The following is a 23498-nucleotide window of genomic DNA, read 5'->3' as shown; positions in this document are numbered from 1 at the left end:
TTATTATGTTTAATTTACAGTACCTCTGATATCAGTTTGCCTTGTAATAAAAAACCAAGCTGTTTCCCTCATGAAGTCTCACATTGGATTATGTAATTGTGAAGTCACACTGGCATGTGCCAAATTATGTGAAGAAATTACTCCTAGGCATATCCTTTGTGGTTGCTTAGGAAACCAAGAACACCCTAGCTATTTGAAACTGTGCGAACCATTGTGCCTGCAGCTGTGATTCATCAGTTGTGACCTGCTGCAAGATGCATATTACAGTAAATTGCTATCAAAGATAAAGATCATTTGAGCTGCTGCAAGCAGCAGACATTGAGATACCTGTGACTTTATAAATGCCAGGCTGTATCAGTCCCAGAACCATCTCCTGCCAGTTACTTTTATTATTTTATTTTACTGATGGCTAATTGTAGCAACATATAATAAAATAATTTACTGATCTATATGACATTTTTCATAATGTGTGGAGGGAAATAACACTGTTAATTGTGCTAGCCTATTAAGGCCTGTTGTATATTTATTTATATTAAAATAATCTCACCAACCAGCATTTGTTTTCACTGGGAGATCTAGATCTAATTCAGTCTGAAATGTTCTGAATCTTGATAATGAATATCATTTTCTACAATGAATGTAATTAAAAATAAACTTTTTTTTCCCTCTCTTTTATCCTAGTATGAAAGCAAGGTAAAAATAATTAAATATCTGCATGACTTGCATGCCTTGAGTAAGTGCAGCTTGGTTCAGGTGGCAGTGGAGGAGCTGTGGGTAGCATTTACACCAGCTGTTCCACTGGAGCTGTTAATTGAGCAAGTTGTTCCTGCTGCAACAGGCAAAGCTGCTCCTAAGTGCTTAACACTCTCTTGTTGCACGCTGTGCACACACATACCCAAAAACCTTTCTCGCCTCTTCACATAGCTGCTTGTTTCTGCTGTTGTTTTGTTGGGTTTTTTTAATTCGATCAAGATCCTAGTTAAAGAAAGCTAGGTACAGGTGATTTCTGCCTACCGTAGGGCAATTTAGTAGCTCAACAAGTTCAGGGACCAGAAATGCTGTTTTCCAAGGCAATGATTTAATTCCTAAAAATGGCAAGAAGGTTAGCAGCAGATCTGTGTGAAACTTGCCAGTTTGGGCCAATGTGGGGTTGTGACACCTTTTGTGCATGTGTGTTTCAGTTTGGGTGGGTTTGTGTTCTGGAATTTTGCATTGACTTTTCAGGTGTGAATTCAATTTTGCCCAAACCTCCAAGTTAATACCTGGTTTTGAGTCAGAAACATGCAATCCCCAAATTAACAAACCCCAATGATTAGAACAAAGCCATACATTTTCCCCTGGAAGCTGCCTTACTTCAGGGAAATCCTACTCAGGATCTCCTGAAATTCAGCCCAGGTTTTCAAAAACTATTGTGAATCTCAGAAAATCTTTGGATGACCTTTGATCTTGTTTCACTGAAGCCCCAGCATGAAAGCAGAGTTAAACTTTCATAGTAGAGGTAAAGTTCACATAACTCTAGTTAGGAGTCTGAAATTGGAGATGTCAGTGAAAAAGGGTGGGAATGTGGAATTGCTGTTTGGATGACAGAGACATGCATGTGGGTATTTGTATAATCTGGTTGTGTTTGGGCAACTGAAAATAATTGCTGGCAATGAGATTGCAAAACAGCTCTGCAGCTGTAAAGGTAAATTTCTAAAGAGGCATTGATGGGATGTAAAGAATCAGAAATGAAAGGCTGACTATAACTGAATAAAGCAGAGTTTGGATTCTTTTAGTAAACCAGAGGGTTAGTCTAATTTAGATAAAGGATGCAAAATTGTCCGAATCTGTGCTGTGCTTCCTGAGATGGCTATAATGCAATGAATGGCTTTCAATTAAAAAAATATTTATTTGAAATGATCTGTTTATATCAAGTTATTTTGTACTTAATGGCCTTGAAAATCATACTAAATAGTTTTTTTTCCAGGATTCTGAATTTAATGCCCTGGTTTTCAGTTTTAATTCCCCAGTTATAGTTCCCTGTTATTTTCTAAAAACATTTTTTCTTTTGTTTGGTTGGTCAGGTTGTCCCCATGTCCCAGTAAATGTTTTATTGTCATCTCCAAAGACTGTAATAACATGAATTATTAGTGAATTCTTCATTCCAGGTGAATTAACTACAGTATCAGTGAATTAGCTATAGGTACTGTTGCTCCTTTTGGATTTAGTCTCCATGGCTTGACTAGCTGGGGGGGCAGTTTCAGCCAAACTGGGGATTATGGAGCAGTTCATCCTTGCTAGATTGGTGGCTAATGACTATAATAAAGGGCAGACTTGGCCACGAGTCTTGGGGCTTGATTTAGTGCCCTTAGAATTGAGGTTTCTGAATTACTTCCACACTAACATGGTAGTTATGGTGGAATGCTCAGCGTTTTTGTCATTTCCCCTGGCACTGAAAGATTATGCAAACCATAGCACAGGAGTTTTGCAATTACATTAGGATACCTTTCACGACTTGGCTGTATAATGAAGATCCAGATCAAAACCCAAGTGTTTTGTGGGGGAGAGAATTAACTGGCTGGGAAAGCTGAAATAATACCATGGCTTTTATAGAATGGTATTTGGAAAAAATTGGGGATACGTAAGGAATGAATCTCAGCCTATGAGAGCATAATGGCTTCCCAAAACAAGAAAACTATTTTAGTCAGAAAAATCCAAGACTCGGAATGAAATATTCTTGCAGTTTTTAGCAAATGTTTCATCCTAAACTTCTTCAAGTTACAGAAGTCCCTTTTCCATCAAGATCTAATGTATATATGAAAGAAACCTTTGTCTTCCAGTCAAGGTCTTTCCCTGTTGTTATGATTTCCAGCCTGCATCTTTCAGCTTTGCCTGGAGGACAGCTACCTACTTATTTCATAGTTTATTGCATTTAAATGTCCAAGGTGACAGCACTCCTTTAAAAAAAAAAAAAAAAAAAAAAGGAGTAAAGCCAAAGACTGTTCTTGTTGGGGGATGAGTGAGAAGAACATCCTTTTACACCCCTATGGATGATGGTAGCCAGACTATAGTATGTGCTCATGGGTGATGGAAAGCAGGATGTGCTTTGTGTGTGTGCGCACACAATGCTCACCCATTCAGATGTGTGCCTGGGCTTGAAAAAACATTCAGTAGGGTATCTTTGTGCATATGAATGCATGAGTGTTTGGGTCTGATTGATAAATTCTCTTTAGTGGGCGTAGAAAACATGTTGCATGTTAACTCACATGATGAGCGCTATGTTTTTAATTTTATTTTTTTACAGGCCTGAAGTGAACTTAAAGAAATATGCAGGCTGCCTCAAAGATATTGAAATTTCACGAACACCATATAATATACTGAGCAGCCCTGATTTTGTAGGCATAACCAAAGGATGCACGCTGGAGGTTGGTTAGTCTGTCACATATTTACTTTGAGTAAAAGGGTGAAGAAAAATATTTTTTGTTTTTGTGAACAATTCAAGATATCAATCACATACTGCATGCATAGGGTGGGATTTTCAAAACCACTTAGCATTGGCCTACGTTTGCCCCAACCTACTGAAGACAATGGGAGCTTTACTATTGATTTTAACAAGAATAGAGTTAGGTCAACTAGGTATTAGTTACTGTTTATAGCATCTTTCATTATAAAGGATCCTAAAGCACTTTACAAAATACAGTACGTACCATAGATTGAGGATAATTGAAATTCAGCTACTTCTAGGTGACAACCCATTAATGCACAGTTCCACACAAAGGACTCATACAGTAAGCTGCATAAAAATAATTGTTTCTGTCTCAGAAAAAAGAAGGATTGAGTAACCTACCAGGATTTAATAATATACCAGTACTACATAGCACTTCTGAAGCACTTTCTATTTGAGTGTCTGAGTCCTTTAGAAGCATTCATTAATTTAGAATTGTAACAGTACTGTAAGATAAGTATTGTTATCCCCTTACTGTAGATGAGGAGACTGAGGTATTGAAGAGTTATAAAGACTATGGGCATGTCTACACTGCAATTCAAAACCCTGGGGCTGGCCTGTGTCAGTTGACTCAGGCTCAGACTGAGGGGCAGTTTAGTTGTGTTATAGACTTTTGGACTTGGGCTGGAGCCCTAGCACTGGGACTGTCCCCCTCATGGGATCCCAGAGCTCAGCCTCAGCCTGAATGTCTACACCTCAGTTCAACAGCCCATTAGCCCTATCTCAGCAAACCCAAGTCAGCTGACATGAGCCAGCTGATGGTTTTTAATAGCCACATAGACATACCCTTACTCACAGTCATTCAAAAGACTGTGGCAGAACTAGGAATAAAATTCAGGTATCTTGAATCCCACTCCTGCTCTTGTGTGGTGCCAGGGAGTTGTAGGTGTTTGAAACAAGGAATGAATTGACCCTATAGAAGTCAGCTGATGGAGGGTTTCATGAACCAAACCTTGAAGAGTCTGTTTACAGGGACTGGCCACAAACCCAGCTTACTATGCCTCCCTACTCTCCGCTAAGTTCACTTGTGGGGGAAGTTTCTGTGGAAACTGAATATCATAGAAACCTCACAAGGCCACAGAATCCACTTAGGATGTTCAGCTTTTGTGGACCAGATCTCAGGTTCACTGATTCCATTAAAATCCGAACCCACTGTAATGGTTTCAGGTTGGTTCAAGTTTGGAGGAGAATTAGTCTTGAAGGGTTATTCCCACCTGAGACATAGACCACAAAGTCATCAAGATTTCAAATGTGAATACAAATATATTCTAATTTTTACATGTGACAGACATGCAGGCAAACACCAGTCAGTTCTATATAAAAAGTCATTTATTTTTAATAGTCATCAACTGAACTATTAGGCATGTTATGTGTAATTCTCTAATAATGTAATTGTTATCTTTAATAATGTAATGTAATTTGTTTAGAATGTTAAATATAGATATTTATTTTTAATAGTTGTTGCTTCTAATTAAATGAAAAGGCTTTTAATCTATATGGAGCAGAAAAAGAATCAGATCCCAGAATTGAGCGTAGGATAATATCTTTATTCTCCAGACATAGGAAGAGCCTCTGACTTGAAGGAACGATACAGAATTTATCCAATATTTAGATAAATTTCTTTTCTTCTAATGAATAGCTTTTACTTCTTCTATAGCTAAGGATAATTTTGTTACCTGATGGATGAACTGAACGTTCAGTTCAGATAAGAATCCAATAAATCTGAATAATTTAGAGTTTGTCTGACTTCGTCCAAACCTCTTTGGTCTCCAAATCAAGTTAGAAATCTCGTTAGAACAGTAGTTCTAGTTTTGACCAGGCCAGAAATACAACAAAATCAGCCTTTTTTGTGGTATTTTGTTGCTTCCAATTCTGCCCCAAGCCAGATCTAGAAAGAGCAGAGGTGTGTGACAAAGTTAAAATAAAATCAAGCACAATTACACAAACTCTTTTGAATCTCACAAATTTTGGGTTTTGTTGTAAATTTTACAATAAATGGACGATACTAAATAAAGGAATGGGATAGGATAATAAAAAAAAGGAAAATATGAGGCTTGAAATAACAGTCAGCTAGTTAAATGCCCTGGAATTTCAAAGAAAAATATTGCAGATGTCTGTCTGCCTCTCTCATTTGGCACAATCTACTACATCTCTGTCTGAAGGCAACTCCACTCTACTGACAAAAAGGTAAGTTATTTTAGAAAGTCAGTGTTTCTAAGAAATAGTCTCTCCTCCTCAGTTGGAATGATGCGCAAATTGGCAGCAGTTACAGAAAACCTGATATAAAATGCATTGATTTATTATTTGATGACATACTGCATGTCTTTAAATTGTGCTACTATCTGACAGTGTGCAAAGCAGTTGGGCCATGGGCAATACGTGCTTCATTTATGAGTTTGTCTCATCAGTGAAGCAATAGTGCTTAGCAGATGATGAAGCAATGATGAATGATTAATAGAAAGTATATTCTGGTCAAATTTGATGAATAATAGAATCCAATGTATGTTCATATTGGTTATTGTTCTTTACTGGATCGATTTGAAAGTGAAAGGAAAACAGGAAAAGGAAAAACAGTCAGATAAAATAACAATAAGCAGTCACTCTTAAATCAACTGAATATTCTGAAATAAGGCTGCAATTACGTAAACCATTCTTTCCCTCTGAAATTTAGTATTCCAGAAATCGTATAATAATGATTGATGGTACAGATTGATTAATGCTTGTTCAACACTTTGAAAATGTAAATTGCTAAGTATTATAGTCTATCTCAATAGTATGCGTTAGTAATTATAACTTTATGGAAGGTTCGTACTTTGTTTTGTGTCATACCAATTCACCTTCTCTCTCTCTTTCCACAGAACCTTTACACAGTTAGTTTCCCTAAACCAGGTTTTATGGAACTACAGCCAGTCTCATTTGACATGGGTACAGAAATCAACCTGTCCTTTAGCACCAAGAATGAGTCTGGGGTCATCTTATTTGGCACAGCAGGGACACCTATACCCCCAAGGAGAAAACGCAGACAGACTGGGCAGGTAAAGAACAATACAGTAGAAGATACGGAAAACTCATAACTTCTGCTGAGCTTTTTTCACACAGCTTGTTGTACCTAGCCACTGCATTGCCATGATATATTTATGATGAAGTAGAAGTCCAGTGCTGCTGAATGAGGTTTTCTTTCCAAAGCTTTTGTTTGTTTGAAGGAGAAATAAAATGAAGGGGTCACAATTTACTTTTGCATTGAAGATTGGCTTTATTGAGGATTTGGGGGGGGTTAAGTCCTCAGAATTCTGGTTCATGTTTTCATTTTTGGGGTTGGATAACACAAAGCACTAATATTGCACAGGGTTGTTTTTCTTTGGTATAATGATTTGACAGTATTTTCAGATCAGTTCTGGATTTCTCTAATTGACTGCTACAATAGAACCCACATTTTAGCCTAAATACGAGATTTATTTTTGTGTCCTTTATTTGCTTTCTTTTTTTTTATCAGACCTGAGTGACAGAGAATATTGTTCTTTGGCTCTCCTCAGGACTACTCAGACAATGCTTACATGCTGGATTTAATTAAATGATTACTGCAGTTTCTACAGTAATTTTCCAAACCCCCAGCTTCTTGTGGGTCCCATTCTACTTTCCTTGTGAACCCACACCTCCCATTGACTTAAATGCCTCTTGAATGTTACTAGTGTTTGGGGCTGTTATTGTAGAATACTGTGTTTGTTTTTAACACAAGGTGCAGCTTAAATGACACCTCAATTTCCCCTTCCTCCCCAAAATACAGGCAAGTTTAAAAAGCTTGGAGATTTTGGATTAACACCAGGAAAGCACAGTTTCTACACTACCCTAGTGACTAATTAGCAAAACTACAGAGGTAGTTTGAGATTATTGAAATAGTGAAACAAAATGCTTTGCTATTTTCCTTGTACGGTACATTTGGTAATTGATTTTCCACTGCTTTCCCCCATACCTACAAGGATGTATTGGAACAGAACACTTGGTGGCTTGAAAGAACATATTCCAGAGTCAACATGTTTAAAAGGCTCATCCGTAAAGAAACATACATGATATTAATTGTAGGGTGGGAGCTACTTCCACAACTTTCAAAACTCTTCAGGACACAGACATGAACATGACATTGATTGCCGGAGTGACTGTGGGATGGATCCTGGAAATCTGCCACAACGTGATACTGGTCACTGAAGTAACTATTGCCATCATTTTGCAAGCCCTCCATACACAGAACTCCTATTGAGATCCATGGTAATTCTGTGCATGGAAGGTTTAAGATCAGGCTTTGTAATAACAAAGAACAAGGATGCTTTGGAGCTGAGACTCTCTTTTCTTCTCCCTATGTGCATGTAAAAAGAGAAAAATATTTTTAATGGCACTTTCTACATTCCTTGTTGCAAAATATCATGAAAGATGTTGCTTATGAATCTTAGTCCTTCTGAATATAACAGCGAAACTGCAATGGTTATATCTTAACTCCCTCCAGGAGTATAACAACCATTCTAGCTGCCAGGATTTGAGTATATTCCTGATTAAATTAGACTCTTTCAGACCACTGTAAATGTAAAGTAAAACCTTTGGCTTCAAAAAAGTTGCTCTTGATTCATAATAGTGTATGATGGCAGAATTTGATCAACTATCCTCAGTGGCTGGAATTCTAAGTGCAGCCTCAGCCGGTTACTATGTTTTTGTGCCTTAAGTAGGATAGTGGCACAGTTCTTGAGGAGCCTGTAATGAGGTTAATTCCTACCAGCAGCAACAATAGGTGGAGCAAAGGAGAAGGGATATGCTTTATTAAGGGATAACTTGGGCAAATGTAAAAGTAAGAGAAACAGTTCCCTTCTGAACATGGCTTAGCTTTTAATAACTGTTCCACATTACAGGCCTATTATGCAGTGTTCCTGAATAAAGGTCGATTAGAAGTGCATATCTCCACTGGAATACGAGATCCACGCAGGATCACCGTCAGGCCTGAATCCAGTGATTTTCATGACGGTAGAGCACACTCCATCCGGATAGAAAGAATCAAAGGGTAACAAACAAGGACTCCAGAGTGCTACACAACTCGTAGTACAGTTAATTCAATCACCATCATAAACAGATAACTAAAATCAGTATTCCTTTTTATGAAAGGAGGAGAGTATAATATGTGCATGGTTTCCTTACTAAAAAAATAGGCAGTTTCTGACTGCTAATTTTATTACTGTATAGGCTAAGGTTACATGCTTTAGTGAGGTTATCAGGCAGCTCTTCTTAAGATTATCATTAATCAAAATTGCTATATTTAACCTTTTGGTAGTTGGCAAATGTATTTTATTAATCTAATTTATGTAGCTGAGGAATAGAACTTCAGAACAGTAAATCATCTTTGCAAGAGTTGCGGAGAAAGACAGCTTTCAAAACAGCAACAGCAGCAGATAACCTTTCCCAAATACCATATGCTCATTTTAAATATATGATTACAGTGGTGTCCAATTGAGTGAGTTAAGAAAATGAAGATACATAGTAGTGGATTAACACTAATGTTTCTTTATCACAATTAAGCCATTGCAGATATTTCAACTGTATTCACCCCTTCACTAGCTCAACGTCCCTTACCACTTTTTCAGAGACATGCACCCAAAAGGCTGTTAAGGAGATGCACATTACCATTTATTAAGGATACCCGCATTAGAGACAATAAACATATTGTCATCTTGATGTGTAGGGATTTATGCAGTTACTATTATTTATGTTCTGTTACTGCCCAAAGTCTAGGCCCAATTGTGGAATGTACTGTACAAATCTTCAGGGGACATGTGCACACTAAGAGAAAAGATGTTTTTTTTAAACGTTGTAAGTGACATGTGATAGCTAGCATGTTACGAATTCCAGTATATCTAGGGCAGGTTGTAACTGAACACGTTAGCTGATCGAGGTGAACCGTAGGCACATCACTATGATTCACCTAGACTAGCTAATGTGTGAAAACTACAGGTATGGTCATCTAGTCTAAACTCCATTTATGACTTTGTGCCTTTTTCCCAACTGCCTAGAAGAACCTCCTCTTCCATCTAGTCGCCAGGTGCTTTCCCTCCCCTCTACTTTAAAACTCACTTCTTTTGGCTTTGTCTTCTTTCACTATAATCTCTGCTCAGGAGAAATTCACTGCCTCTTTCACCTGTTTATTGTAAATAATCCCCTACTGCAATTTTGTTCCCCAGCATTTCCCATCATTTGTTTGTTGTTAGATGGTAAATTCCTTGGGGCAGAGATTTTTTTCCTCTATTAAAAAAAATAAAGAAACCATCATGCTCTCTTGACAGACTAATGTTACGTGATGATGATAATACAAATTTTTAAACATACAGGTAAACTCTTTTAACTTGAATATCAAATAAAACTGCTTAGAACAAAGGTGGTAGTCTGTTACGTTAAATCAATACATAACTGCTCTACAACGCCATCCAGTGATGAGAGATGCATATGAGAATCAAGCCTTCAAAATTTGTTTTGTAACAGAGCTACTGAGAAAATTAAATGAAGACTGTGCACTTTATGTAACACAGGCTGGATTGGAAATGAAAAGATATAAATTATGAAACCTAATCCCTTTATCTGCTTGTCATCATCTCAGGCTTAAACTCTTCAAGTAGCTAATTGTCCATATAATTATAAACTAATTGCTTTCCATTCCAGGATAATTATAGGATAGTGTTCAGGACCAATGCACTGTATGGTAGTATTCTGTTGCAAAACATGTATATGTTTTCTATGGTAATCTGAAGATGAGATAAAGTACTTGGCTGATGGTGTCAATAAGCAACAATATACAGTATAAGCTATTCCTGCAATAGAATAGAATCTAAGAAAGGCGTACTGTACAACTTATGTCTTTTGATCAAAATGATGCTACCTGTAACTGTGAAGGGACTGGATGTTTTGCACACAGTAAGCCTAATTTTTAATTTGTGTGCATGCATTTGAGGGCCCATTTCTCCATATGAGCATCCAAATAACATGTACTTGGATGTCTTAACTTTGAAAATTGGCCTCCCCTGGGGAATGTTTTTTTTAAAAATTCATTTATATTCTGTAATTTACAAGAGTTGTATTATTTGGTGAGGAGGGAGTGAGGAGGAAGGATTGAATTTTCTTTGTTATATGAATCTATAGTTGAGAAAATGAGGTAACTTGCCAGAAACTGACTCTTTCACAGTGTGCTGTGAGTGCTCACTACTTCTGAACAAATGAGACTGATTATTTAGGCACCTAAACATGGATTTAGATGCCTAACTCCAGGCACTGATGTATAAATATTTAGGCCCTAATATTTAACTTCTTGTGATCCTGAAATAGAGACTTGACTCAGCATCTCTAAAGTAACAGCACACTTGATAACCTGCACCAGAGTCTTCTAGATTTCTCTCTCTCTTTTTGTTGTCTTTACTCTCTCGTGGTTAATGTCTATTATATCCAGTACAGCAATGTAAAGAAATTATTTCAAATAGAGTTTCCCTTGCAGCTTCAAACATACTGAAGTTCTGATTTACCTTTTGGCTCTGAGTTCACATTGAGTTAGACTTGTTAAATTACGGTAGCCTTTGCTCATTTTATCACTCATCTTCCGATTGTCCCAAAGACAGCAACAGATAGATGACTGACCCTGGTATCGTTATGCCTTATTACGTTATGTTTATCACCCATCAAAATAACTCATTGTCTCTCTACATCTACATTCTCTGTATTAGTACCTGTTTCCCTCTTTTTAACATACAGGTTCCTAACAACCTAGATTTCTCTACCGTCCTAGCCTTGTTATAAATATGGTAAAAATCTTTCAACAATTTAACGCTAACATACATGAGTGTATGCCTCTATCTCACTGCTCTGTAGCATTGTCTTTGTGTGACCTCTTCTCTTATATTTGGACCATGTGTTTGCATAATTACAGTGAACAATCCACATGACTTTCTCCCTTACCGCCTTCCCACAAAACAGGCTAACCATATATTTTTAAAATTTACAGTATGTATGTACTGTTGATTCCTGCAATCAGAGCACTCCAGAGCATTGTTTGTCCACTAGCAAGAAAATAGCTAGTACAAGCCAGAAAATAAGACCCAACAAAATGTGACCCCATGCTGTTATATCCCACTGAGCCCTATATGATTATACATAATGTCATGTACAGCAGGCTTGACTTTTACCATGTCAGTGCTGTCATGCTTCAGACTACTATTTTCAGTTCAACCAGAAGCTATTATTACTGCAGCTCCACTGTCTGGTGTTGCCAAGCCCTGCTGGAGAATTAATGAAGGAAGCATTGTAGTGGCTGTGAACCTGTTAGTAGCTAATATTTGCTTAATGTGGTGTTGCTAATCATGCAATTTGGGTTCACCCAGTTTTATAGCGGGTGCAGCAATAAATGGTGCCTGCAAAAAATGATTTTAATGCAAGCAATAGCCATGATAGATCCTTTTTTATTCATTTGCTTTTAATCTTTTCATAGGATGTTTACTGTTCAAGTAGATGAAGACAAAAGCCAGACTCAGAGGCTACCTACTGATCAGTCTATAACTGTTAAAAAACTCTTTGTGGGAGGGACCCCGCCTCACTTTCAGGTTGCGCCTATCAGGAACATACCCCCTTTTGAGGGTTGCATATGGAATCTTGTCATCAATGCCGTGTAAGTAGGTCTAACTAGTGCTCACAAATGTTTTGGTTACTGAAGCGATAAGCACCTCAGCTGCCAAGAGAAAAGTTGCTGTCAAAAGCTAAACCTACACAAAAGGGTATCTAAAAACTGCTTTATACGCCTTTGTTCTTTTTGATATATCAATATACAGTATGTACATGACAGGACATAGGTCTGATTTATTGAAGTCAGTCTTCTTCTGGGTGCAAGAACCAGTGCCTGCCCACAAAAAATACCACCTACAGTGTTCTACAGCCACATTCCAGACCACAACAACTTACCCTAGTAATGCTTTGGTGTTATAGGCCATTCTTATGGAACTCTGTACCATTGTTTTTAAATAAGGGAGAGATTCTGGGCTGTCAGATTATGGGAATTAGTATGCTTAGCATGGAGCCTTACCCATAGGAAATGTTCTGCTCCACTAGGTTAAGTAAGCTGCACCAGAGTCTGTCCACCTGGTACACGGAGGTACCAGGTGGACAGAAAAAAAAGGAATGGTGAATGAAATGGAACTTCTGCAAAACAAATCACTTTGATGACACTTTAAAGCAACAGACAGTGCTTGGTCAAGTGTGAACTTGGAGCAGTACCATAGCTTCTTCAGTGACAAAGAGAGGCGGAAGAATTGATGAGAGCTTTTGATTTCATTGTGTCTCCATAGCCCCATGGACTTCGCTCAGCCTGTGTCCTTCAAAAATGCAGATATAGGCCAGTGTCGCACTCTGGAACCCGACAGCAGACTTCCTGAAGGAGAAGATGAAGATGAAGCTACCCCTGCTTCTGTCTTGATCCAACCTGAACCTGATGGTAAAGAGGAGAAAGAGAGCACAACTGCCACCCCCAGGTTTTCTTCCTCTCTTCCTCCACCACCATCACCTTCACCTCCTACACATGTAAGTATATATTGCGTCTATGAAGAACAGTTTTAGAAGAGAAGTCTCTTTTATGTGGGAAGAGGAGAGGAATTAGTAATGATGCCTTAAAATTATGATGTGGGTGTAGATGGCTAGAGAATATTGAGTAGTTGGGGTATCTACACTATTATAGAGTTCTGGATGTTTCATCCAGCTTGTTAATGAAGCAGATTATCAACTAAAGCTCAGGACAAGTTTGAATCCTGAATCATTTTATTTTTTTCCTCAGCAAAAGCTTAGAATAGGATGATCATAGCATCCTGAGTCACACTGAGGTGATATGATTCTGTTATATATCCCCTTTCTCCAGCTCTCCCCTCTCTAATCTCCCAAGAACTCCAGAAAGCCACCATTCCTTCATTCTCAACTCCAAAGAGAATTGCAAGGTTGGATAGGCCTTTTTTGTGTCATTTATGTCTTTTCTTTTTCTTTTTTTTTCATGATCGAGGATGGGATCAGACTGAATGATTAAAAGCTCTTTTATAAAAATGCATGCATTGCTATCGCCATATTAAGATGTAATGCTTTGCACACATGTCACATACATGTATGTATGCTCTGCATATATGTGGACTCTGCTCACATGCTGTATTAACCCTACTGAAAATATAAAAAGGTGATTTAATTAAAATCAGAATCTATTTCAGAAGACTGGAAGGTAACAGACGTTTTTTAAAAGGTGTGATAGGTAATTACAGACCAGTGAATCATACTTTGGCTTCCAGTAAATTAGTTGAAATTGTAAATGAGGGCCAGATTTTTCAAACTAAATTAAAACAAAGGGAGCTGCTCATTGGTGACTGCTTTTGAGAACCTGGCCACTTCACTGAAGTGCCTAAGTAGAAACGCAGATCTCTTGAAAAACTAGCCATAGAGAAAGATTAATGAAACAGCTGATTGAACATCATCAGAAATTCATGCCTCTCTGATCTACTCGAGTTCTGGGAACATATCAGTAAAATAATGGACAAAAGAAAACTGACTGATCAAATTTACTTTGTTTGTCAAAAATCTTTGTTGAACTCCATCACAAGAGTATGTTAAAGAAATTAAATAGTCACAGGTTGAGAGTTAAGGGTGGGATTCCTCATGCTTCAGGATATAAAACAACAACTAACTGATTGGAATTAGAAAGAAGCTTCCCCTATGGGAAATTTATCTCATAATGCTGTTCCTTGCACCTTCCTCTGGTATCAGCCACTCTCAGTGATGGGATACTGATCAAGGTGGACCATGAGTCTGATATGATATGATGATTCCTGTGAAATTTTATAACCTTAGCCAAAAGACTGCTGAATCAGAGAATCATAGGACTGGAAGGGACCTCAAGAGGCTATCTAGTCCAGTCCTCCGCACTCATGGCAGGACTAAGTGTTATCTAGAGCAGTGTTTCTCAAACTGGGGCCGCCACTTATGTAGGAAAAGCCCCGCCAGGCTGGGCATGTTTGTTTACTTGCCCCGTCCACAGGTCTGGCTGATCGCGGCTCGCACTGGCCACGGTTCGCTGCTCCAGGACAATGGGAGCTGCTAGAAGCGGCGGCCAGTAAGTCCCTCGACCCGTGCCACTTCCAGCAGCCTCCATTGGCTTGGAGCAGCGAACCACACCCAATGGGAGCCACGATCAACCAGACCTACAGATGGGGCAAATAAGCAAACCAGCCTGGCCCACCAGGGGCTTTTCCTACACAAGTGGCGGCCACAGTTTGAAAAACACTTCTCTAGAGCATCCCTGACAGGGGTTTGAATGACCTTCTCTTAAAAATCTCCAATGATGGAGAATCCACAACCTCCCTAGGCAATTTATTCCAGTTCTTAAGCACCCTGACAGTTAGGAAGTTTTTCCTAATGTCGAACCAAATCTCCCTTGCTGCAATTTAAGCCGATTGCTTCTTGTCCTATCCTCACAGGTTAGTAAGAATATTTTTTTCACTCCTCTTTCTAACAACCTTTTATGTGCAGTAACTCCAGTAACAGTGTCCTTGCCTGCATCATTGTCTGCAGAGGGCTGTGCCTGTGTAGGGTAAGCCAGGGGCACTTCCCAACCACAGTACAGTACAGTACTGTATAGTATATAATGCCTTTTGTCTGCCCCAAAAATTTTTCCTTGGAACCTCACCCCCGCATTTACATTAAATGTTATGGGGAAATTGGATTTGTTTAATATTGTTTCACTTAAAATTGCATTTTTCAGAAACATGACTACAATGTAAAGTGAGGAGTTACTGTATTTGAAAACTGTTATCTTGTCCCCTCACAGTCTTCTCTTCTCCAAACTAAACAAACTCAGTTTTTTTCAATCTTCCCTCATAGGTCATGTTTTCTAGACCTTTAACCATTTTTGTTGCTCTTCTCTGGACTTTCTCCAGTTTGTCCACATCCTTCCTGAAATGTGGTGCCCAGAACTGGACACAATATTTCAACTGAGGCCTAATCAGTACAGAATAGAATCTCAGGCTTCAAACTCCTGGCAATGCAAAACTGGGTGTTATTGGTGCAAATTTTAAAAATGTGTATCTCAGTACAGGAGTTCAGATGATTAAACTGATTGAGAAAGTTGTTCCTGCTCCAATACAGTAATATTAAAAGTTGGCACAGCATTTCCTGGCTAAATAGTTCAGGTGCTTGAAATAGTAAATTGGAAAGTATTGTGAAAAAATCCAGTCTTGAGTTTGTTTTGGTACAAACCCAGAAGTTTGTTGCAACTTGTTAGGGGGCTTATTCTTTCACTTGCCTGGTCCTTCTCGCATGAATAGAGAGCAACAGTACCCGAAGTCTGAAGATGCAAACAATTCAGTGTTTATTGGGGTGAACTTCCAGCAAGCATGATTCCAGTTTCCTTCCTCAGTGTCCCCCTTCCCAGCTCTGACACCACAGAGCCTTGCCTGGGTCCCTGTTCCCATTCCCTGTTCTCATTCCCCCCCTTAGCAAAACATGATTTCAATTCCCCCACCCCCATTCCCTGTTCCCATTCCCCTCCCCTTACTTCCTGATTGCTTGCAGACTATATAGTAAAACTTGAGGTCTGCTTAGCTATACCTTAACCAATCATTTTACTGAAATTTAACTAACCAGTCCTAACATATTATAACATGATTATTTAACTAATCATATCCCACCACCTTAATTGGTTTACACCCAACAAAATTAATTATATAGCAGACAGAAACAATTACAGAACCAGACAGAGATTATACGGACAAACAATAAGGAAGTGGAGACTACAGTGATAGAACAATACAGAAATGAAGATTTCGCATCCCAGCTATTAGTACGTGAGTTCGCCAGACAGGATGCTATCAAACTAAGTTTCCTTTTACATCTAGACTCTTCCCTTTCTCTGGAGGTGATAGGTATGTCAGGACAGGATTATATTTCTAACACCCCAATAGCACCTTATTTCAATGTGACTAGTTTGGAATGTAAGGATGTGACCATACATTTCCCAGCTTATGGCTGCCTCTGCTGTTTAGCCAAAGGCTTAGCCTAAGAACAGGGCCTCAGGCCTTGGCTACACTTGAGAGTTACAGTGCTGGTGGTGGCTTTACAGCGCTGTAACTCACTCCCTGTCCACACTGGCAAGGCACATACAGCGCTGTATCTCCGTGGCTACAGTGCTGCAGGTACTCCACCTCCCCGAGAGGAAAAAAGAGAACAGCGCTGGGGTGCCAGTGTAAACAGGAAATAATCTTACTATGCTGTAACTGACCTCTGGAAGCTTCTCATAATGCTTTTAAGTAAAGATTACTATCTTTGTTTTGTTGTGATGCCTCTGTTTGTTTTGTTGTGAACTCCGGGCTCCCGAAGCTGCTTATCAAAAAAACAAAACACAGCTACTGTTTGCTGTGAACGAGCTCCCTTTGGAATGCCCACAGCTAGTGTTTGCTTGAAGAGAGGGGGCTTGAGGAGAGAAGTAGCATGGTCTGTTTCAGGGAGGCTGCTTATCTGGTTCTTTCAGTGAGCGAGAAAGGTGGGGGAGGGGGTCGGAACTTGCAGCTGCTGACAGTGTCAGTTCCAAAAACCCACTGTCTCTCTCCCTCACGCTCCCTGTCACACTCCACCCCCACCACCTTTTGCAAAGCACGTTGCAGCCGCTTGAGTGCTGGGATAGCTGCTCATAATGCACCGCTCCCAATGCCGCTGCAAATGTGGCCACGACAGTGCACTGGTAGCTGTCAGTGTGGCCAGATTGCAGCGCTTTCCCTATTCAGCTATACGAAGACAGGTTTAACTCCCTGCGCTGTACAGCTGCAAGTATAGCCATACCCTCAGACTGTCACAGTAAGAGAAGGACCTTACACAGACAGTGATTTTGATTCTTTCTTTTATACCTCTATAACTAGCTAAGTGATAAGAATACAACTAAATTTTTAAAGTATAGGCCTTTGCAGACAGCCTGAATATCCATATCCTAACACAACTCTGTAGCTGTGTTGTCTGAGTTGTCTGATCACCCTTATAATTTCCCACAATTGTGAAAATTTAAATCACTAAAAATAAAAAAAATGCTTCATACCCATAATTTGAGCAGTGGTGAAAATGTAAATGGATACAAATTTTAAAATGCTTAAAATAAAAACATATTACCTATTGAAATTATTAAAAAAAAATTAAAATTGAATTCTGCCCAGCCTGTTTATATAGGAACTATAGCAACACTTTTGACTTCTACCCACAAGATGGCGAAATTGTAACATGATGAAACTGATACATTTCCATTTTCAATAAAAAAAAAAATTATACAGTTCAAAAACACTGAGTCTATGACACAAATATTCAGAGCAAAGGAACTCCAGAATAAAGGTGATAATCCATTCTCCCACTCTCGTGAAAGAGAGAAAGTCAGGCTGCCATAAGCATGTTGTTTGAGAGAAGGGTTTGTTTCTTTTTTTATTTCTTTATTTTGCTTCCATTGCTTGGCTGTCTTCTGTCTATAAACCTGAGAGACACTTTCCACTGCCTGGGTCTATGTGTATTTATACTAGCCATTTTTCAAGGGCAAAATTAAGAGGAATAATTATTAGTTAAATCTTTAATGTTATTTACAATAATTGTTATTATTTAATTTTGTTGTTTAATAAAGAGATGGGCTTTACACATGAGGTACATGGAGCCATGGTGAATCATGTAATCCACAGATATTGCCCAGGGTGACAATCTTGGGGGGGGGGGAGGGGGAAGTGTGAAAACACACATACCAACACCCTTGCAGTTTCTCTTTTGAAAAATAAGTGTTTTCTAATTCTTCATATTCAAAAGAACCTTAAATCATTTTGGGCTGACTCACAAATTTATTAAAAATTTTCAGCATATCAAATATAATTTTAGGTTGTGCACAAAATGTGTTTTGATTTTGAACATTTTAAATCATGTAGATAGACATTTTCTAAATTAAAAGTAATTTTGAATCAAAAATCAAAATGTTTCATTTTGAAAATGTTGAAATAAAGCATTTGAATTGTTTTCAGAATTTTTTTAAATGTTTTTAAGGGAGGGATTTAATTTTTGTTTTTTTTGGGGGGAGCTAATGCAATTTGCTGAAATTTACTTCAGCAAACATTTGTGACTTCGCCAAATGTTTCAGCGTTGCTGAATCTGTATTTTTTGCCAAAAATGTGCATTGAAAAATTTCACTCAGCTCTATTGCTCAGTATTTGCTCCTGCAACAAAGAGCATAACCATGGTTTATATTGAAACAGCTGATACATCATTCCTGATTCAGTAATGTAGTACCTCAAAGCCATTCTGGAAGAATCTTATGTGCAAATCCAGTCAGCACAGAAATTCACTCACATGCAGGGGGGCAAAAAAGACTATGCTATACTTAAATCCCACCCTATTCTTAAGACTTAACTACTCATGTGCTCTCCATCTCCACAGTAGTGAGTTGAACTCTTAATGAAGAAGTTGTATTTTAAAAAAAAAGACAGACAGGACACAGACTAGTCAGGTAGTTTAGAAATACTGTAGTTGCCTGTTCTCTGCTTTCTTCCGCTAGGATTGTTAAAATGTGTCTTGCTTGAGAGCAATGCCTTGGTAACTGCTGCTTCTGCCTCATATTATTTACTGCTTCTCAGGACTTGTTTGCCACTGAAGTGAAGAGCGCCAGCATTACAGCTGACTTTGACGTCATCACGGTATCTTCCAGCATTTTCCCAAAATGGTCCCCAGTTGTTTCATTTAACACTATTGGGTGAACTGTGGTGCTGCCTTCTTCCTTTGCTAATAAATGATTTTTCTTGTGAGTGCTAATGCAGCGTCATTTGTAGAGGAATGTGTGAGACAGTTGGACAGTGAATTTCCTATTTGCTCAGACAGATCCACTAAGGTTATCAGTTTTCTATGATATGCATGGCTTCTGCTGATGTTTCCTATCATATAGAGAATAGCGAAGTTCAAGTAATTAATTAAATTGTTCAATTTTGAGGCTCCCAGGTGATGTTAGGGTTTATTAACTGGTTGGGCTTAAATGTGGGACACCTTAAGGCTATGATACAAAAATATAGAGCCAGGAAACTCCAAGTTGGGCTGATAATCCATGCTTTTAACTCACACACTTGTGAAAGAAGTAAAGTCAGACTGTCAGAGATAAAGTCAGGTCAACCTTTGTTGGAGATAGGCATGTGAATAAAGCCTGAATTTTCTAGAACAGTTCCCTTGTACAATTTTTTCTCACTGACACTTCCACCTCCATACAGTTGACTATTTTAAGCTTTGTTTTTAAGGGATATATGAATAAAGGACCAATATAATGACAAAATAAATTAATAGGTGTGTTAACCTATTATCAAATCCCCAGCAACATTTGTGGCACCTACCATTAATCCCTTGTCCTCCTACTGTGCCCCAGCATCAGTGCTTACTGACAGTAGCAAGTAACTGAGACAATTTAGTAATATTTGATATCTGACAGAATCAAATTTTTCCCTCACTGAAATCATTGGAGGCCATAAATAGACAACTAAGGGCAGACTTTTGCCCCTTAACATTGTAACATGCGCTGGTGTGCCATTGAAATGTCCACTTTAGGTCCATTTTTTTTCATTCTTCATCTATCTGCCAATTCCAGATTTCAATTTATCTCCACGTTTAAACAACCGATGATGGATATATTATATATACAGTACTATTACCAGTTGTTAAACTATCAGGCTAAGATTGTAACTGTTAAAACAGCTTTGGACATTAGCCAGCATTATAGGAATATTAATTTGCAACTACATCACCTGTATCCATTTGTTAATCACTGAAAGACTATCATCACACATTCATCACTCTTGTTTTGTGCTGTTGAGTTACATTTTTCTCCCGTTTTTCTTTTAATTGCACATTGGTGTGTACTTGTCACAGTGCATGTTCTTTCACTGTACATGGAGGACTGTCATAATCAGAACAGAGTAGTTGTGGAAAATGTTTTTTAAAAATTCTCCACTGTTGTGAGGATTTCTTTGTGACTTGTGAAAGACAGAATATCACATTACTGAAGAGGGGAATCACAGAGCGGGGAATTTCCTCTTTGCAATAGAAATTTCCTGTTTCCTGAGGAATCATGCATGACATCTTGAAAATGCTTCACAGAAAGAACACGTTGGCAAGAAAACATGGCACATTGTACTTTGATGGCCTCTGCTGAGTCAGGGCTCAGAGAGAGGCTGTGGCCAATCCAGGACTGTTAAACACAGTGCTTAAAAATAGAGCTACCAAAGTCTGTTTTTTCCTGTGGTGGTATTGTCCTGAGATGATGATGTCTTAGATCCTATGAGAAACTTCTTCACAGTATACCCCAAGTGGAGCATCGGGGGAGATAATAATTGTTGTGGCCCTTTCATTGAACAATGCTACACTGTGGCTATATGATCAAGGTTCAAAGGGACACAGTCAAAAAAAAAAACACTTTTGCCTGAAAATGTTCTACCTTCTGTTGTTACAAGTAACACCTAAGAGTAATGTAACTGGAAGAGACCATTGGTAAAAACAACATTTTTCTTTATTTCTTTGGTTTGTCATGTCTGTGTATTCGATAGCACAAAGTATATAGTACCTGTTTCTCCTCCATATCAGCCAGTCAGTTTTTCTGGTATCTGTGTGGCTCTTTCAAACAGCAACCAGGGGAGAGAAAACATTTTGAAAAACAGCGAAAGAAACCTGATTGTAAAACAAACCATAAATTGGCATGGGGACTCAGTGGCAGGGGTAGCACCTGCAACTACTTCTATCTACTTTTTTTGAAAGATCGGCTAGATTTCAGTTTGATAGTGTCCCATTAAGATTTCGGTCCTGCTTAGACTCTAGGAGACAGCACCCTAAAGTATAAGTGCCAGTGAGCTACATTTAAGGATGCACTGAGCTGCACATAAATCATTTAAGGGTCTGGTGCGCATACCCTGATGACAAAAAAGCAGTACATAAGTCTAAAGGAGCTCTGCTTTTAAAATGAATCTTCATTATATTGCCTGCTAACTTTATTTTACATGGAGAGACAAAAGACACTGGGATGTTGCAGAGCAAAAACCTATAATAGGTAGCATATTCCCAAGTGCTCCAGGGTAAATGAAGGAACTTTAACTCTTGGACAGATGAGGTTCAGAATGAGAAGTTCTTCTTGAAAAATATTACTAGCATCCCTAGGAGATTATAGAAGAGGTTTTTTATTTTCTGATGTATGCTTTATACTGCTGTAAAGCACATAATAAATTAATATGCTTGATCAATGGCATGATTTATATTTTGCAGGACACTTGTGCTGCTGATACAGTGCCAGCTGTTTTGGAGGGTGGCAAACAATTTGGTCTTTCAAGGAACAGTCATATTGCGGTAGCATTTGATGATACCAAAGTGAAGAACAGGTACAATATCTGATTTTTGTGGTGAAGTAATAAAAGTGAGGTCTTACGTGGATGGCTGACAAGCAAAATACTCTGGATCATATTTTCAAAAACTTTAGGCACATTCTTGAGTGCAATTTTCTGTGGTCCAGTTTTGTACATACAAGAACACTGGTTAGTGCACACAAATACCATTTAGGCATGAAAAATGGGTAATGATTAGTCTGTCTGAGTAGTATGCCCAAATTAATTTTGGGGGCAGGAGAGGAGAGAGAGAAAATCAAAGTTCAGGACATACAAAACTGGCCTGTGAAGAAAGGTTATGTGCACAAAAGTTGTTCTCAGTTTTAGAGGCCAGGTGTGGCCCTTTTCAAAGTTTGGTATCTTGGTCCATAAATAACACAATTAGGAGTAATATTATATTTGTTTGTTTTGTTCAAACAAAGCATAGTGCAGCTGAATGATATCAATTGCCAAGAACCAGGATAGCCGGTTCATACAACAGAATTAATATATTGCACATGGTGTGGAAAGTGAAGTTCACTGAATCACAAACTAAATTATTTTTCTTGTAATGAGCAAGTCCCTTTTTCTCTTTTCTCTTTGCATCTCATGATTAAAATCAGCCACCAAGGTTACCTGTTGCACATCAGGAACACTGCCAAGCTACGCACCCACACAGAAGAATTAATAGAATTACTCCTTCTGAAAGTTATAGCTATGCACTGGCTGGTTCTAGCTATTGGACCAGAGATTCTGGAGTAATACTTGGTTCATTGCTCACTTTTGCAGTGAAAGAGTGTGACAATTAATAATTGTTTCAAGTGAAACTAGTGAATTTTGTTCACCTTCCTTTGATTGCACAGGCAACTTGAATTCTGACATTTCCTAATTCTGAGTGCTTGACTTAGTACATTTAATGTTATTTTAACATAGTGTTTGTGTGTGTAATTTCTTAGTTTAAAAAAAAACACGGTGAAAAGACAAACTCCATTATATAGCATCACTTGAACACCTACATGGGTCATCAGCAGGCTTGCTGTATTAGACAATATACATCTCCACAATAGGTGTTGGACTAACAAGTAAAATGCAGCTCTCAGATATGAATGATGTTTAAGTTTTGATGGACAAACAGAAGCACTAGTATCTGGCCTCTTAACAATTCATTTTTCTGAAAGGGAGGAAGGAAGGAGGGAGAGAGAGAACAAATTAATTTTTCCTCCGTTTGATTTTGAGAAAAATTTTTCTTTGGTTCTGTTTTTTTTCCTTTTCAGGCTCACAATTGAATTTGAAGTCCGAACAGAGGCTGAATCTGGCTTGCTTTTTTATATGGCCCGGATCAACCATGCTGATTTTGCCACTGTTCAGATAAAGAATGGCCTGCCTTACTTCAGCTATGACCTGGGAAGTGGGAACACCAGCACAATGATTCCAAACAAAATCAATGATGGCCAGTGGCACAAGGTATACAATGCAGTAGGATACTTAGAAGTGCTAGAGAGATCCTTGACTTGTTCAGGAGATCTGCCTGAAATCTAGATGAGCTGAATTTTTAGATACTGGCACCTAAGTTGTTCTTGGAG

At 38.5% G+C, this 23498-nt stretch overlaps 1 protein-coding gene across 5 annotated transcripts in view; it reads left to right on the top strand.

Moving 5' to 3' along the window:
• Positions 1 to 23498, top strand: part of LAMA2 (laminin subunit alpha 2) — a 515739-nt gene that overhangs the window by 481728 nt on the left and 10513 nt on the right. For 3 of the 5 annotated variants that reach the window (XM_050949373.1, XM_050949372.1, XM_050949374.1), the window contains 7 exons: positions 3284 to 3404; positions 6343 to 6519; positions 8380 to 8528; positions 11988 to 12164; positions 12838 to 13069; positions 21821 to 21933; positions 23190 to 23379. In XM_050949373.1, coding sequence (XP_050805330.1) covers positions 3284 to 3404; positions 6343 to 6519; positions 8380 to 8528; positions 11988 to 12164; positions 12838 to 13069; positions 21821 to 21933; positions 23190 to 23379 — 1159 coding nt within the window. Of the gene's footprint in view, positions 1 to 681; positions 768 to 3283; positions 3405 to 6342; positions 6520 to 8379; positions 8529 to 11987; positions 12165 to 12837; positions 13070 to 21820; positions 21934 to 23189; positions 23380 to 23498 lie in introns of those variants that run through there. The other 2 variants (XM_050949375.1, XM_050949376.1) reach the window with 2 other exon arrangements.

Source organism: Gopherus flavomarginatus, chromosome 4 (assembly GCF_025201925.1).
Source record: "Gopherus flavomarginatus isolate rGopFla2 chromosome 4, rGopFla2.mat.asm, whole genome shotgun sequence".
Lineage (NCBI taxonomy): Eukaryota > Metazoa > Chordata > Testudines > Testudinidae > Gopherus > Gopherus flavomarginatus.
The sequence above is the reverse complement of the archived record's forward strand: the minus strand, read 5'-3'. Positions and strand labels throughout refer to the sequence as shown.